Source organism: Peromyscus californicus, unplaced genomic scaffold (genome assembly GCF_007827085.1).
Source record: "Peromyscus californicus insignis strain IS unplaced genomic scaffold, ASM782708v3 Scaffold_24__1_contigs__length_46423439, whole genome shotgun sequence".
NCBI lineage: Eukaryota > Metazoa > Chordata > Mammalia > Rodentia > Cricetidae > Peromyscus > Peromyscus californicus.
The window spans coordinates 21,220,002-21,236,514 of NW_026294535.1; the positions used below are offsets into that span (position 1 = coordinate 21,220,002).

At 34.7% G+C, this 16,513-nt stretch overlaps 1 protein-coding gene across 10 annotated transcripts in view; it reads right to left on the minus strand.

Moving 5' to 3' along the window:
* Positions 1-16,513, minus strand: part of Lrriq1 (leucine rich repeats and IQ motif containing 1) — a 187,597-nt gene that overhangs the window by 133,176 nt on the left and 37,908 nt on the right. For all 10 annotated transcript variants that reach the window (XM_052753245.1, XM_052753239.1, XM_052753244.1 and 7 more), the window contains 2 exons: positions 6,706-6,899; positions 4,394-4,521 (listed from right to left, as the gene is read on the minus strand). In XM_052753245.1, coding sequence (XP_052609205.1) covers positions 4,394-4,521; positions 6,706-6,899 — 322 coding nt within the window. The remainder of the gene's footprint in view (positions 1-4,393; positions 4,522-6,705; positions 6,900-16,513) is intronic.

Here is a 16,513-nt window from a genome sequence, read left to right on the forward strand (position 1 = left end):
ATAAAATTTTATATTAATAGAATGGATTTAAGCTTGCTGGAAATAAAATATTTAAAATACATATTTTCATAATTCATTTATACTAAAATGTAATAGTGAAATTATTGATACAAAGTTTCTTTTATTCATTTTCCATATTATGATGGTCATTAAGAACTCACTTTCAAGCAAGAAATAAATGATACTTAACATATATATATATATATATATATATATATATATATATATATATATCATGTAAAAGCTGTGAAAGGCAAACTAATTTTATCTTGATTGACATTTCTAATGGAGATAAGTCAAATATTTGTTGCATAATAATGCACAAACATAGCTTTTTGCAAAATAAAATTACACCAGTTTGCCTGAATCTTTAAGTAAATGCAAAAACTTACTTGCATGAACTCATTATTAGGAAACCTGAAACACCTTTGTAGTTAATTCTCCCTATTAACATGGGAATTCTATAATTGTTCATCATAACATTCAGCTAAAGAAGAGTTGAGTCTAATACTATTAACTCTCTGTCATTTCTCTATTTCTGTTTCTCTCTCTCGTGTGCATATGTGTTTAAAACCATTATGACTATTATTCTAAGGTCAGAGGCCACACAGCAGCACTGTGGCTGAAAGCCTGACGGTGTCTGGCACAGACTCACCCTTGTGTGCACCTTGACTCCTCCCTTGTTCTACCCTGTTCTGCATTAGTAGAGGGAAAGAAGAGACTGCTGATGAAACCCCCACAAAATAATGAGGCTACAAGAAAATGCCTCTCACTGTCCTCGCTCCTAAGCACAATATATCCATTCATTCTAATCCTGTACACTACCAGTTCTTTAAAAGAGTCTCAAGGGTGACAGAGTGTAGAATAAAAAGTACCAAAAGAAAATAAGAAAAAAAAAAAAAACACGGGAACTACAAACCCTTCTCTGTACCACATAAGAGTAAAATTGACTTAAATGTCCCCTGGATGTGACAGGAAGCAAAGGAAGAAGACAGGATAAACAAATGAGAGACAGAGAAGAAGGGGGGTGGTTGGAGGAAAGGAGGAGGGAGACAGGCAAAATTGAAACATCGTGGGTAGGCAATTATTGGATTTAGTCTTCATCTTATCGTGTTTCCATCCTGAATATGTACTTGATAATGTTGCAGATATGAAATGTTGATTCTTCAAGTTATAGCACGAAAGCACTTAACAAAAATTATGTTTGTATCTTTGCTACATCTTAATATTAAATCTTTGTATTTCTAATAAAATTTTTCAATAGCTAATGAATGAGTTCACTCTTCATGATACGGTACTTTCTTTTTTTCAGAATATTTTGTGTACTTCTCAATGCTACATGGCGACACATATTTGAAAACATCAAGAGAAAGCAATCAATGACATTTAAAAACAATATGACTTTCTTTAAAAAAATCTATTTAAATAAATATCTGCTATGGTCAAATATCTCTGTAATATTATATTTTTATCTCTTCATATAGCTATTCTTTTAAAATCATGATTTGTAAATTGTCCTTTTTTAAAATTTTAATCAAGAAAACTGGCTATTCATGAATCTTCATGACTATTCATTGTGATGGTAGAAATCTGATCATAGGTTCCTTTTACCCAAACGTTTATAGTTTTTCCCTTTACTGACATTTCATGAATATTTTTTTCCAAGAAAATTCAAACCAGAAAGACAAAGGGACATTAGTGAAAACCTAATACGACTTGACCTTGTCACATTAGCCCTGGGCATTAAAAGATATAAATTTCAAAGACGACAAAAATGCAAAGATTTGTACATTGAGCACCCAATGGGTAAGTTTCCACTCTGCCCCCACTTAGGGTCTCTCTGGAAGGAGAACAGTTTATATAGGCAGAGAGTCTTCTAGTTAGAACTCTTCTGAGTCAAACTTAAACCAGTCACATGTCCTAATGAAAATTTAAAACAGAAGACTGGATGAAACAAGTATTCCAAACAATATTCAGTAAGTACCACTCTTTATATGTATTCCATTTGCTCGGAAAGAAAATATGTGGGTGTATAATCTCTTCCTTGTGATGGAAAGTTACCAAAAAAAATCAAAGAAAATATATACATTGTAAAAGTATCCTAATTACAAATCCCAATGATGTCTGTATAAGTGCATTTTAACGTATGCATTTTAAATTCAGAGATTTCTGAAATGGACTCACATGCATTTCCTATGTGGATGACTGATAGAATTTTGTATCAGAAGGTAGGCAATAGCTGCTTTTTGGCACTTGAGAAGAAGCTAAGTCTCAGTCAATGAAAAGACCTGCTTAAGGCCAAATGACTGGTGTTTCAAAGATTCAAACCAAAAACCTGAACTGGCCTATCTGAATTTTAACATCCGCTGTGTGGCTCTGCACACAGTGCACAGACAGAACACTGTAACATGGATCATAGCTAAAGAAATAAATCTGCTGTGGATAAAAAACTAAGCCTTGAGATTATTTATATATTATTCCATTAGGAAATAATTTCCTTTCTTTGGGTGCCTTCATATCTTCTGCTTTAGTAACAGCATGTGCTGACATAAGAAAAGGATTTGATAGTATAAAAACATATTTAAATACGTGATGGTATTATAAAAATTCAATCTGGTGCATGTAATAATAATTCTACATAATATATAATCGCTGTATATTCATTGTAAATAATTCTGTTTCATAAGAATATTTTTGTAACAATATACATGTACGTTGACTGTGTTCCTCACCTACCTCCACACCCACATACCTACCTGCCCCCTTCATCCATAAACAGTTTTTTCTCTACCCCTATGCTATAAATATATGCATAGTGGTTTTTTTTTATAAGATCAAGGAGCCACAAATGTTATTTGGCTTTTTTAGTCTGAATGATATTTTGTATAGACAAGTTACAAAGGTTAATTTTTTCTATCTCTAAGGAGTTTTTAAAGGTTACAACATATGTTAAAGCTCTCAAAATAACAAGCCCAACTTCAGTAATCAAATGTGATATCTAAGTAGACAAAATTATAAATAATAATCATTGGGAGTAATTATTCCAATGATCATTATCAATTCCAAGAACCGAATTGGTCGAGTTGAATAATTCTATTTCAACAGATTGATATGTGACTATCATCTGAGAATGGCAAAGCCAAAGCTTATTACCTGTGATCATTTTAACTTTGGGAGAAAAGAATATTTCATTGTGGCTTAAAGTAGTCAAAGAACTAAGGATGTTCTTTTATGATTTCTTAATTTAAATGTTTTCTAGTATTAGAAATACAGTTGGAGAAGTACTACTATGTATGTGTTGTGTCCACTCATATATGGTTTACTCCATGTGTCCAAAGCATAACTGATCACTTCACTTTGAGATTGAACTTGTCATAATGATCCTATGCATTCATGTAGGTCCAAAGTACATATGTTGTTTCATGTGAGGGAACTTGTTTCAAATCCAAATAATGTACAGTTACATGCAAATCAGCTTTCATAATTAGATATGATTACAACACTCTAATGGGACTTTAAGATGTGTATCCAATTTTTAATTTTCAAAGATTAATACCTCTGTGTTAAATCATTTGATACAAACATGCTCAAAATATGAGCACTACTTGGCAAAGACTGAGAGATTAGTTTTGTATTGTTTATAAACATGCACTCATTTGTCCTTTCTCACATGTCTTGTAAACATCTTGTAACCTAAAGAGGTAATTTCTTGATATTGGTGGTCCAACCACCTTACTCCATATATCTGTGATTAATAAAGTAATAATATTAGAGTGAACAAGTTTCAGTGAAATATTAAGTACAGAAAGACAGAATAACACATATTGTAGTTATATTTTGACTTTACACAATAATTCTGTTCAATGATCCAGATGTTTAATTGTCTCTAATGTGTCCTTGGATGCAGGTACTTTTATTTAATGTCAAGATATTTTAAGTGTTACTATTTTATATACTTTTGGAATTCAAAAGAAAGCCCATTTTAACAAGTACAAGTGACAAGCAAATTGAGCGAAGACTGAAAACCATTGTTTTCTGACTTAATAAATACCATTTGAGAGAGTGAGGCATCCCTCTGAATTGAATTTCCTACATTCTGTATTTTCCAAAGACTCATTCTCTATAAACATAAACAAACCTGCCCTGAGATGTTTCTACAAGTATATTTTTGAGAGAAAACCAAATGAGGAGAATAAACTTATAAAAATTCAGTAACAGTCTCAGGTAAGTCAGCCACTTTATTTTTTTAAAACTCTAGATAGTTATATTTGTATCTGTGTGCTGATTTATTTTGATGCACCCCAGTTTAATTGCAGGAATCCCAATTGTTCAAGGTTATGTACCTCACACAGCAATTTTAAAGAACTATTCCTAAAATAAAATGTATTTTCACCTGTTTTGAGCGAGACTCAGGTCTCGCAATAAAGGCAGCCAACATGAAGAAAGTCCTTCCACGTTCAAGATGCTGTTGTCGTCCAGATGCAGTTCTCTAAGCAGAACATGGTTCTTTAAGGATGGAGGCTACAATTAAATGTATTTCGTTACTTGATAACAGGCAAAATATTCTGTAACCAAATTGAAAAGTACAGATTCTACCAAAGCTTGTAAGAAATACATTCTGATAAGCAACAAACCATAATTCAAAGTATAATATTGTGAGTCTTTCAGTATGGATAAAATGCATAAAATGCCTACTAATTAACTTTACTATTTTTGATAGTCTTTATAAAAGAAGTTTCATGACAAAGTGCAGTTTAATCTCAATGATAGATAAATGTGGTCCAACTTATGTACCTAAGTGAAACAGAAATATTATGCTATGTTATAGCTTAGTATTCTTAAAATCTCTTTTTTTCAAAAATCCATGAGCAGTAGTTTTCTTTTAAATATTTACTTATTTATTATGCATACAGAAGAGGGCACCAGATCTCATTATAGATGTTTGTGGGCCACCATGTGGTTGTTCAGAACTGAATTCAGGACCCCCTGGAAGAACAGCCAGTGCTCTTAATCTCTGAGCCATCTTTCCAGTCTTATCTTAAACTATATTCACTAGACAATATAAGCATTTGGGTTTTTCCTGAATGTATAAAAACACAAAATAATGCAAAGGGGCCAATGAGCAGAGAAAATATTTAAGAGAGGATAATAGAATGTAAGGATACAAGCATGAGAGGTGAGATGCTGGGGTTAGAAAGGTTTAAACCAGAAGCAGGACAGAGGCAAGGGAATGGGCTAGGGGACCACATCAGGCAGAGGGTCAGACAAAAGTAAAAATGCATGGAAAAATCATAAGGAAATATAATAAAAAACAGAAATGAGTTTTTATTGATGATACATATGTAGGTAGATAAAGTTGTTCCCAGAAGCTAAATGTTATTAAATGAAAATCCTAGTTCCAGGAGGCTCTCTTCTACATGTTTTTAGCCCCTAAACAATATGGGCAATTGCCAATGTTCTTGATTACCCACCAGAACTAGCTGGTTAAGGACCTATTGATGAAGACTCCATCTGCCTTGGTTGCATGACATAAAGAAATAAAACTGGAACTGGGCTGGAACCTTCTTTGCTGTCTATCTAGCCTCCAGACTGTAGCAAAATACTCCACAGACTTCTTGGAGAGAACTGTCATCAGCCCTCGTACTCAGTGTGCACCTGTGTTCAACAACACTCATAAGTGGTTTGAACCCAGTAGTTCAACAGTGGCAACTCTGTTATTGGAGTAAACAACTGCTTTCTGGTTGTATTTGAAATCTCCTCTACAGGAGAAAATTCTTGCCTGGTATGGTAAACCTGGTATAAACCCCATGGACGACAAGTTCGTAAGTTCTAATGGGGAAGATGATGCTGTTACTCTGTTAACTAAGCATGAGGTGCCTTTCAAAAATGTCTTCTCAATAACTAAGCTTATTATCATATACTATTACTGCCGTCAGTTTCAGAGAAACTTGGTTTTACAGTGGTGCCTGTAGGGACTCATAGCCGAACAATGTAAGAAGAATGCTGAGCCATAAATGGGATAGCTATAATATCCCTTCCAAAGCTCACAAAACATCTCAAAATGAACAAAAGAATGTTGGGACTGGAGGGAATGAGGTCAAGCATTTGGAACACTATCTTCTGGGTATGACATGGCTATTACATTCTTGAATGAATAGCAGCTCTGATAACATGCAAAAGATGTGAAAGTTAGGCTTATCAATACCTAGTCATGGAATGGGAACTGTCCCCTGGAGCCCTACCCTTCTTGAAAATTTCTATGCAGTAAATAGTGGTATTTACATGCTCCTGAAAAAAAAATTCTCTAGCCTTACTCCTATTCAAAGCCACAATGAAACTGATGGAGTTTCTCTCTCTCTCCTAACTTTTCCTCTGTTCCTTTTCTCTCCCTCTCTCTCCATTCCTACCCCCCAACACATACAAAAGAAATGATACAAGAGGGCATCCAGTTCCAAAAGGAAATAACTGGTGGAAAATATATTGTGCACATGTATGGAAATATCATAATGAAACCCATTATTATGTGTAATTAATATAGGTAACAAAAACTAAAAAGTAAAAAAGGTAACTTAGAAATAACATTCAGTTGATTAATTAAAAATAAAGAAATAACATTTAAACAGCTTTCAAAATGTATGGTAGATATATCAACTAGAAGACAGATATTGCATTAGTTACAGACATCAGTTACTTTAAATAATTTACCTCTCTTAGATAATTTCCCTGCAATTTTACTATTTGGAGCAATCCACAATTTCCAATGCCATCAATGTCAGTAAGATGATTATGTGAACAATCCAGGTATATGATGGTGGGTGCTTCACAAAGACCTTTAGTGCTAATTAACTGATTGTGGTCCACAGTTAGTTGCTGAAGGTATTTCAAAGATTCTAAACCACCTGAAAGGTAAATTTTCTAATATCACACTTGTATTATACACTCTTCCTGAGACATGCAAACTGGTATTTGGGGATAAATTTACATCTACATCCATACTTGTATTTTTTAATACAGTGTTTCCCTGTAAACCCAGGCTGGCCTGAAATTTGTGACAAAGTTCATGTTAGTATTGATCTCTTGAATGTCCAATTTTACTCTCCCAATTGCTAGGACTACAGACACGCAACACTGTGCCTAGTCTTGAAAATACAGTGGTTAGTTATGTAGTTATATATGAACTAAAAACTGAAGGAAATAATTAATGCGTAGGTTGAAAAATGAGAATTTTCAAACAGTGAAACAAGAAAAGTTGCCAGTCTCAACAAGAATTGTATTTAAACTCTCAGTGGCAAATAACATTTTTTAAGACTTTTTCAAGCATCATTCAAGACAGGTAAAGGAATGAAACATAAAGTTGTAGGAATAAGAAGCTGAAATGAGACAGTAGACAAGACAAATGAAGAAGTGGAAGAAGCAAACAGGAAAAGGCAATTAAAAAGGTGTAACAAACACAGAAAAATAATAATGGCATATGTCTTTAAATTATAAAGGGTATTTTTATTTATAATAAGTTGCATGCCATGTATAATATCAGGCATAACTACCAAAAAATCTGAGAAGAGGTCATTGCTTGGGCAGCAATGAAATCACTGGACACTTGCATGATAGAGATATTAACAGCATTATCAAGGTAAAAGCCACAGTACAGTAGAAGGTAGAAAACAGGCATAACTGCTTGTGGGGTTTTAGCAATGGAGAAAAGTTTCTTCAGATGACGCTATGCAAGTTGACTTTCATTATCTTTCTGAACACACTGTCTCATGGTGTCCCCGTCTCTCAACATATCCACAGCCAGCCAACACGCTCTGTCTCAGATGTGGGACCCATGATTCACATCCTGTCAGTGTGAGAGCAGTTAGGGTCATCAGCAAATATCAAATTGTAAAACATACCCTAATTGTAACCTCCATCAAACAAGTACTTTTAATATGCTTTAAAAACTGCCAAAAGATTTCAATTTCGTGGAAGCAAGATCATTTCAAGCCTCACAAGACTGAAATGTCTTTGACCTAGCTTTTGTGGTGGTTCAAAGGAGAATAGCTTCCACAGGCTTTATGCATTTGAATACTTGGTCCCCAGCTGGTAGAACGGATTTGGAATGGCTGGGAGGTGTGCCCTGGTGGAAGTGTGCCACTATCATGAGATTTTGAGGTTTCAGAAGTCCATACTATTTATTCCCAGTTCGTTTTTTCTGCCTTGTGATTGTGAATCAGATGTAGTTCTCAGCTACTGCTCCAGTGCCATGCCTGCCTGCCTGCTGCTGCCATTCTCCCTGCCACGATGGCCATGGACTCACGTTCTGAAACTGTAATCTGCAATAAACGCTGTCTTCTATAAGTTGCCCTAGTCACTCTGTCTTGTAGCAGCAATGTGAAAGTAACTAAGGCACTTTCCTATTTCTAAGAACCCGTTCTATATTTACAATGATAAGCATATAAATACAAATGGTCACTGATATTTTAAGTGGAAAAATGAAGGTAAGTTACATGAATAGTGAACAGTTAAGTGTCATAGGACACTGTAAATTGAATATGCATAATTTTCTTCATATAGTAGTGCTACACAGAAGGACAACAATGATATATTAATGTATGTAAATCTACACAATGTTTTAGTCATTGAACAAGTCTAAATCTAGTGTGTGTGTGCGTGTGCATATGTGTGTGTGGTGTGTGTGTGTGTGTGTGTGTGTGTGTGTGTGTATGTTTGAAAGGGCAAGTATCATACTGCCCAGGCTGACCTTGAACTCTGTATACAGCTGAGGGTGAAATGAATTACTTAATTCTCTTGCTTCCACTGAGGTGCTGTAATGATGAGAATACCTATCCATGTCAGGTTATATGTGGTACTGGGGATTACATGCTAACTGGTATGTCTATCCTTAAAATATATAGATATCTATGAATGCATATATGTGTTAGATACATTAAACCAAACAGTTGATCATAAACATTCCTACATTAAATGAAATACTAATTCATATTCTTTAGGCAGAAAGAACAATGAGAAAAAATAAAGTAACAGGAGTTGTGCATGTGTAAGATATTACTAAATACTAATACTACTAAATTATAATAGTAAAAGACCACTGGGCCTATCTTACTCTAGATGTGGCATCTATAGTAAGTAAATGGAGTGTGAAATAATACACAATGTGTAACACAGAAGAAAATAAACTTAAGACATCAATCCAAGCAAAAGAAGAAGAATGGAGCAAAGAAGAATAGGCATATCAAATCGAGTATAACAGTAGTTTTAAACTCAAATGTATAGGACTATAATTATTAATTATACTTAATTATTAGGAATGAACCTTTAAATATAAAAATTTTAGCTAACCTAACATATGGGTGGGGGGAAAGAGCAAAAGTGACCAAGTTTCAGATGGGGTGACAGAAATCTCAAAATGTGACTTGAACTGTATTTTGTAGGATAGACAAAGAAACCAGGGTGTACCTCAGTGTAACCCCATGTTTTCAGAATCAATATGAGTCAAGATCCCCGTGCTTAGGTTGCACATGGTGATTGATATATCATGTGATTTTCAGTTCCCATGATCATAACTAAGTAACGGTAGACACAGATGAAGACTTCTAATACAATCGCTCACTAGAACTAGAACTAACAATCATGCTTCCCTACAAGAACAAAAAAGATCTAAACTAAAGATAAATAGGGACTGGAGATACAATGGACAAAAGGCCAGCAGTTAAGAGCATTTACATCTCCTGAGGAAGATCAGAATTCTGTTCCAGCATCAATTAATCTGGTGGCTCACAATCTGATGTCCAGCTCCATGGGACTGTTGGCTGCCACTGGTGCGTGTGTGCACACATGTGCATGCAATTGCACACACACACACACACACACACACACACACACCCCTAAAAATAAATGTTTAAAAACAACTAGACTAAATAGCTGCTGTTCAGAGACTATTTGGGGATGACTACTGGAGGACAGTGCCATTGAAACAGATGTGGAGTAGACTGTTCCGGATAGCCTTCTGAAGACAAGAAACCAACTCAGCATCAGAGTCCAATTTAATTTGAACCCAGAAAGGTCTTCTCACAATAACCCCCATGTGAGACTAAACTTACCCTCTATTATGTACGGCCTTCCCCACATCCCTGCTGCATGTACCCAGCATAAAGCCATGAGTATCACTGGAACTTAATAGAAATGACACCACGTGCCTATCTGGAACCAAGGCAACACAAACCTAACAGACCAGAACCCTAAGATATACCTGCAGGCAGGTAAAATTGTTACAAAAAAATAAAGGTGAAGACAATGCATCTACAAGAAGCAAACTATCAACACACAAAACAGAGAAGCATGAAGGGGAAGACAGTATGATACCAAAAAAGGAGAAGAGTAACTGTCTATCAATGGAGCCCCCCAAAATTAATAAAATTCCCCCCAGAAAATTAAAAAACAGCAATTATATGAAAACTCAATGTGAAAGGATGTACTGTAGACAGAAAATTCAATCAATCAAATTAGACAATAATTCAGATATAAAGGATAAAGTCTAAAAGAGAATTTATAAAATGAAATGAAAATTTTGGACCGAAACTATGTAATGAGTAAATCAGATAAATTAAAAGGGAAAGAAAGCAGAGGAAAAGGTTTGCATGTTATAAATAATAATTTCTCAAAAGAAAATATCCAATTAGTGAACATCTATGTGAAAAAATAAATTCTCAGTATCACTAGGCATTAGGGAAGGACGCATCAAAAATCACAATAAGGTAGCATTTAATCCAAGATAAAATCACTGCTAAAAGGTTAAAAAATATTAAAGGGCAGGTGAGCATAAGGAGAAAAGAAACTCTGATACAGTGTTGTTAGGAATGTAAATTAGTACAGTCATATGGAGGATAATACAGAAAGCTCCCAAAAGATTATATGTAGTACAGTCACATGACTCAACTAATCCATTTCTAGGTGTATATGCACTGGAAATGAGGCCAACACATGGAAAAAAATATTTGTAAGATGTATCTGTACTATTGTGTTTACTTAGTTAGGCAAGAGAATCAATCAAGATGTTGGTGGGTGGATGAAAGGACAAAGGAAACACGGGGTACCACCACAATAAACAACAGGATTATTATTCATCCACAAAAACTATAAAATTCAAAATTCGATGCAATTGGAGGAAGTTAGATAAGGTGAAGTAAGCAGACATAGCATGACACATACCGTGTTATCACTCATATGTGGACACTAAACATGTTGCTTTCATAGAAGAAAAATCAGGGTAGTGATTGCTAGAAGTCAAAGGAATCAGTATAAAGGCTGGATGACTAATGGGTATCAATATGCGTGTAATTATACAGTGCTAAAGCACAATAGTAAGACATTAGTGTTTAAAACTTGATTGGGTAAATCCATCATGATAAACTGGTTTTTATACTATTTTAAAGTCTTCTTTTTATTAATCATTTCACATGGTGATTACATGGTGAGGACATTTTCAGTACATATTGTATGCTGAGCATATTTTTCTCCATAATCCCCATAAATCAGTTTCAAAATATTTTCTTCTCTTTCAGTAAAGATAATTCCTGTTCATTTATAGTGAAGCAGGGCAGAGATTTAGGAGATACTGGTATCGTGGTTGACATAAAAAGAAAGGGTTTGGAGGAACAAAGAGAAGGCAACACAGCAAATACCTCACAGCACAAAATAAAAAGAAGTCCCTGATATGTTGTTCCCATCTGACGGGAATTCTGATGAAGTGGGAAAAGCGATATTCAAATGTAGACCACAAACCTAAAATGTTAACTCATTTTTACTTAAATATTTTACTTCCTGTGAATTTCATGTTATTTGGTAAATTTTGATTATGTTATATAGGAAAATAATGCTCATTAAAATATATTAATCCATAAATATCTAATTGGGTATTTTGGTAATAACCAAGGAGCTCAAAGGCTCCAAACTGAGGTAAATGATAAATGCTTAAGAAGACAGAGTATCAAACATTCTGAGTTATCACTATACACTATGTACATGATTAAATTTCCATCATTGTTGAGCACCTTCAGAGGTCTGATATCTTAGGAAAATATAAAAGCTGCCTTCAGTTAATTCAGACATTAGGAGCTAAAAATATGTGAACAATGGCTCTCATTTCACCACAGAAATTTTATAGCTTCCAAATCTTTATTACTAACTTTTTAGACAAGTAAATGAAATGCCTTCTTTTTTCACACTCTCAATATTAATATATAACCAGCAAAATAAAACTATTTGTGACAAGTATTCAGTATTTGTTTCAGAGTGTACAATGGTCCCCTATATTCAAAAGAAAGCTGATTTGAATATGCCAGCGGCAATGGCTAAGATAGAAAACTTTACTAGAGATGAAAAGGAATATTTAAAAGTGATAAAATTTGTCTAATTAACAAAAGTTATTTATAAATTTACATGAATAAAATATCATGCTGTCAAAACTATTTAAAGCAGAATAAAAGATAATAGGCATCAAAAGAATAGAGAAGGGAATAGATGGGTACAAGTGATCTGATCAAGAAAATGGGAAAAGGGGGGGTCTTTAGGGAAGGAGGAGGTAGATAAATGCTGAAGGATGGATGACAGTAAAATAACAGTAAGAATTTTTGAAAATCATAATGAATCATTGTATTAATTATTTATTTTAAAACTCTACATAACATGTAAATTATATATATATATATATATATAATTTAATATACACACACACATATATACATATATGAAAGAAATTTTTCCTATTTGGGCTGACAATGCTCCCTTCAAGATCCAATAACCACCAAAGAACATCCCAGTACCAGGCATGAAAAGCTTTCTTTATAGAGTTGTTGATTAGGGGGTATCCAACAGACTCACGAAACAGTCAATTGCTATTGCTCTTGGCTACAAGAGGTTGCCTACAAGAGGTTGCCTACAAGAGGTAAGTGAGTCCCTATTGCTGAAGACACCATGGATTTCAGACACAGGGCTCAGAAGTCCCTGACTAGAGCTGACCTAAATGGCTTCTCCTTGAAGACTAGCTTTCATGGTACCTGGAGGTGCAATGCAATCTTCCAAAGGAGGTAAGCAAACAGTTGTCCTACCCAGCTATAATGCCTGTGAGTCACAACCAGGACCAGCATGGGACAATAATACTAAGGGTGTAGTAGTGACAGAGAAACCTTGGTGCTAACCAACAGTGCTCTAATTGGCCCTAAGACTTGATCAAAAAGAGGGAAACCATGACTGGTTAGAAACCTAGCCAAATATGCAGGGCAAGTGAAGTCATGGGTCTTGGAGGAGAACCTACAACCACCTCTATTTTAAACCAGCAAAACCCCTAACTATATTCTAAACACTTCTCCTTGTATATACAGATAAGTGTAGTCTCACTTCTCATGGATAAAACTTCTTACAACAGATGTGCACTATTTAAAAAAAAAAACTAGAAGCAATCAAAATGCAGATTTGTAGAGCCCAGGACCAATAGATACATCTACAAAACAATCCCACACTTAATGCTCAGGGAACATGGCAGAAGAGGAGGAAGACAAACTGCAAGAGCCAGAGGACCGGGGAGTTTGCTGGGAGACTGTGTCTCCTACTAATGTCAAATGCTACATCCACAATCAAGCTTGTCAGAGAGTCCCAGGAAAATAAGAATCCATTTCTCAAAAACCTACCAAACAACCAAGCAAACAATGCTTGAAAGCACCTGAGCAGTGACATATATGTTTCCATATGAACACACACATGCACACACACACACACACACACACACACACACACACACACACACACACAGATTATCATGAATTACTGCCTTGATTTTCTATGCACTACTAGCACCACATTCCATGGATCGGCAGCATAGCACAAGAAACGAACCATCTGAGTTCTACAGTCCCTGTAGACAAGAGTTCTGTTTTACTGGTGCTTGCTTCTTTTATTTATTGAGTGAGTGTTATTTGTATTTTTAAGGTTATTAAAAATAGTATTTTAAAGTATGCAGAAGAGAACTTCCAAAGGATAAGTATGACATTAATGAAATATATGCAATAAAACAAGAAATTTAATAACTATAAATCTGTAGAAATTGAATGTTATCATCAGGAAGATCATATTTTTAAGGAAAAGTGTATCAATAAAATTAAAAAATGGTTTATATAACTCATTACACAGTAATTTGATCCCGTAAATATATTCAGATCAAATAAGGGGTACATAGAGATGGGAAGGAGGTTAGAGTTCATTTGTACCTTTCTTCTTTTATCTCATACAATTTTGATCAAAAAACCATGGATGAGACTAAAACAAAAACATATACGAAGATTGCTTTTAATTTTTAATACAATCTAGATTTATCTCAGAAACGCCTCAGTGAGATATTGCCCAATCAAGTTGGCCTGTGGGAAAATCTGCAGGGATTGCCCAGATTACAGTAATTTGTGTGAGAAGCCCTGTCCATTGTGGGTGGTACGATGCTCTAGGCAGGGACTTGTGCAGTGCAGTGTGTAAGTGTAGATAAAGCACATTTAACTGGCCTGCCGTACTCAATGTTCTCTAAGATATAACGGGAGCAGCAGCTGCTTCAAGTTCTTGCTGCCTTCACTGACTTGCAATGGTGAAAGGATGAGCCAAAAAAGCCTTTTACCTTAAAATGTGCTTTTGTCAAAGTGTGGTTGATTTCCCATAGACAGGAAAAGAAAAATGGAGCTAAGACAACAGCTCCACACTCCTAACAAAAGTATTCTTTCCTAGTCAATATAGCAGACAGTTCTTCTTCCCTATCAAAACCAAAACAAACAGCCACAAAAATACTCAAAAACCCCTTTCAAAAGACTAAAACAATAATAAATATACAGGGTTCCTAAAGTAGACCTAACTTTATTGCATAAGGAAATTCTTTAAAAGGATCTTTAAAGCCCCCCAAGTCCTGGAAAATATGCTTAAATTTCAGCCAAGTGTGTCTACTGCTCAAGGGTCCACAGTCCACAGTATAACTGATGTGTGTTCCTACCTGTTTTAAATATCTAATGCAAAGCATTCTTACATAAATGAGCCAATGTCCAATAACACAGTCCAGTCACTGGAAATAAACAGCAAAGCTAAAGATGTGAAAGCAACCACACAGCTTTCAGTAAATACAATGTTGAAGTCTGAGCTCTCTCAGCTCCTCAAAAGTGTTTCTGCGCAAAATATTTTCATGAATACCCACACATAGGCTCAGCTGAGCTTCAAAGTTTTAATTTCAGTGAAAATTCCAAAGGGTTATAAATGATGTAGAGAAACAAGAACACTGAAGCAGGAGTGAGGGCACTTGTCCAAACTATAGATTCTCACCATCATTTTGTCACGAGTTAGATGAAAAACCATGGTCAGCTTTTTCTCTATTTGCAATCCTGAGCAATCCCTTTTTACAGTACCCTAAGGCATTGCACATTTCAAAAGGTGATCTAGTGCCATCTAGTGGACACAAAAGTTTATGGTACAATACTGAAAACATTTCTACAAGCAAAATGTCTAGAATTTTTACTTTACCTCTCCCTCAATGACTCAAACACAAATTTTGGAGAAGAGCTAATCTCGGTGTATTTCTGACATGTCTTGCACAATGACTGTGAGTCTTAAGTTCAAGAGTTGTATTGCAGATGTATGATGTAATTATATTGTAATCTTAAAAACTAAACCAACATCTAAAATTAATAAGGCAATAGAGTGAATTCTAAACCTAAAATCCTGTCTACATCATTTACTAGCAGTGTAACTTCAACTGAATCACCTCAGTATATGGGTATTGGTTTTCTTAAGTATGTGGAGGAAAAGAAGATTCATCTGTACCTACTACATAGTATCTATGTGAAAAGTGAAGTACACGACTAAATTATTTAGAGGAAGGTTGCTTATTTCTGTTATATTAAAATATATTTTTTCTGCAAATGATACTTACAAAGATTTATTTTCATAGAACATGGAGTTCTTTTCAAAAAACAATATAAATTTAATGTTTTTGTTGAACTCATTAAGAACATGAAAATGAAAGAACTAAAGAATATTAAATTATACACCTGATTATAAATTACCTTTTTTTTTATTGCATCCCCTATTTTTAAAAGAAACCCACTTCAAGAAAATGTAAAATCTTAAGATCCTCTGTAAGTCACTTTTAGAAACATTAACCATCAATGTCCAACTCCCATTCCAAAATTGTTTCTCCATCTCACAAATTGAAAACAAATGTCTTCTCAATTTTAAGCAGGAGAAGACACCAATGATAGAAATCATACAAACACTCCATTTAACTGCAGTCCAACCAAATTTAAACTATGAATGGATAATTCAAGAAAAAGAAAACATAATGTCTAGTCTGATAAAAGTGAATTCGCTAAAGATGACTTGAGCAGTAAGCTTTTGTGTGCTCACTCAGAAAGGACTCCAGATCATGTTAAATTCTTCTTCAATGGAAATGTCTTTCCAAACAGTGCTAAGAGTTCATGGCAATTTCAAAACT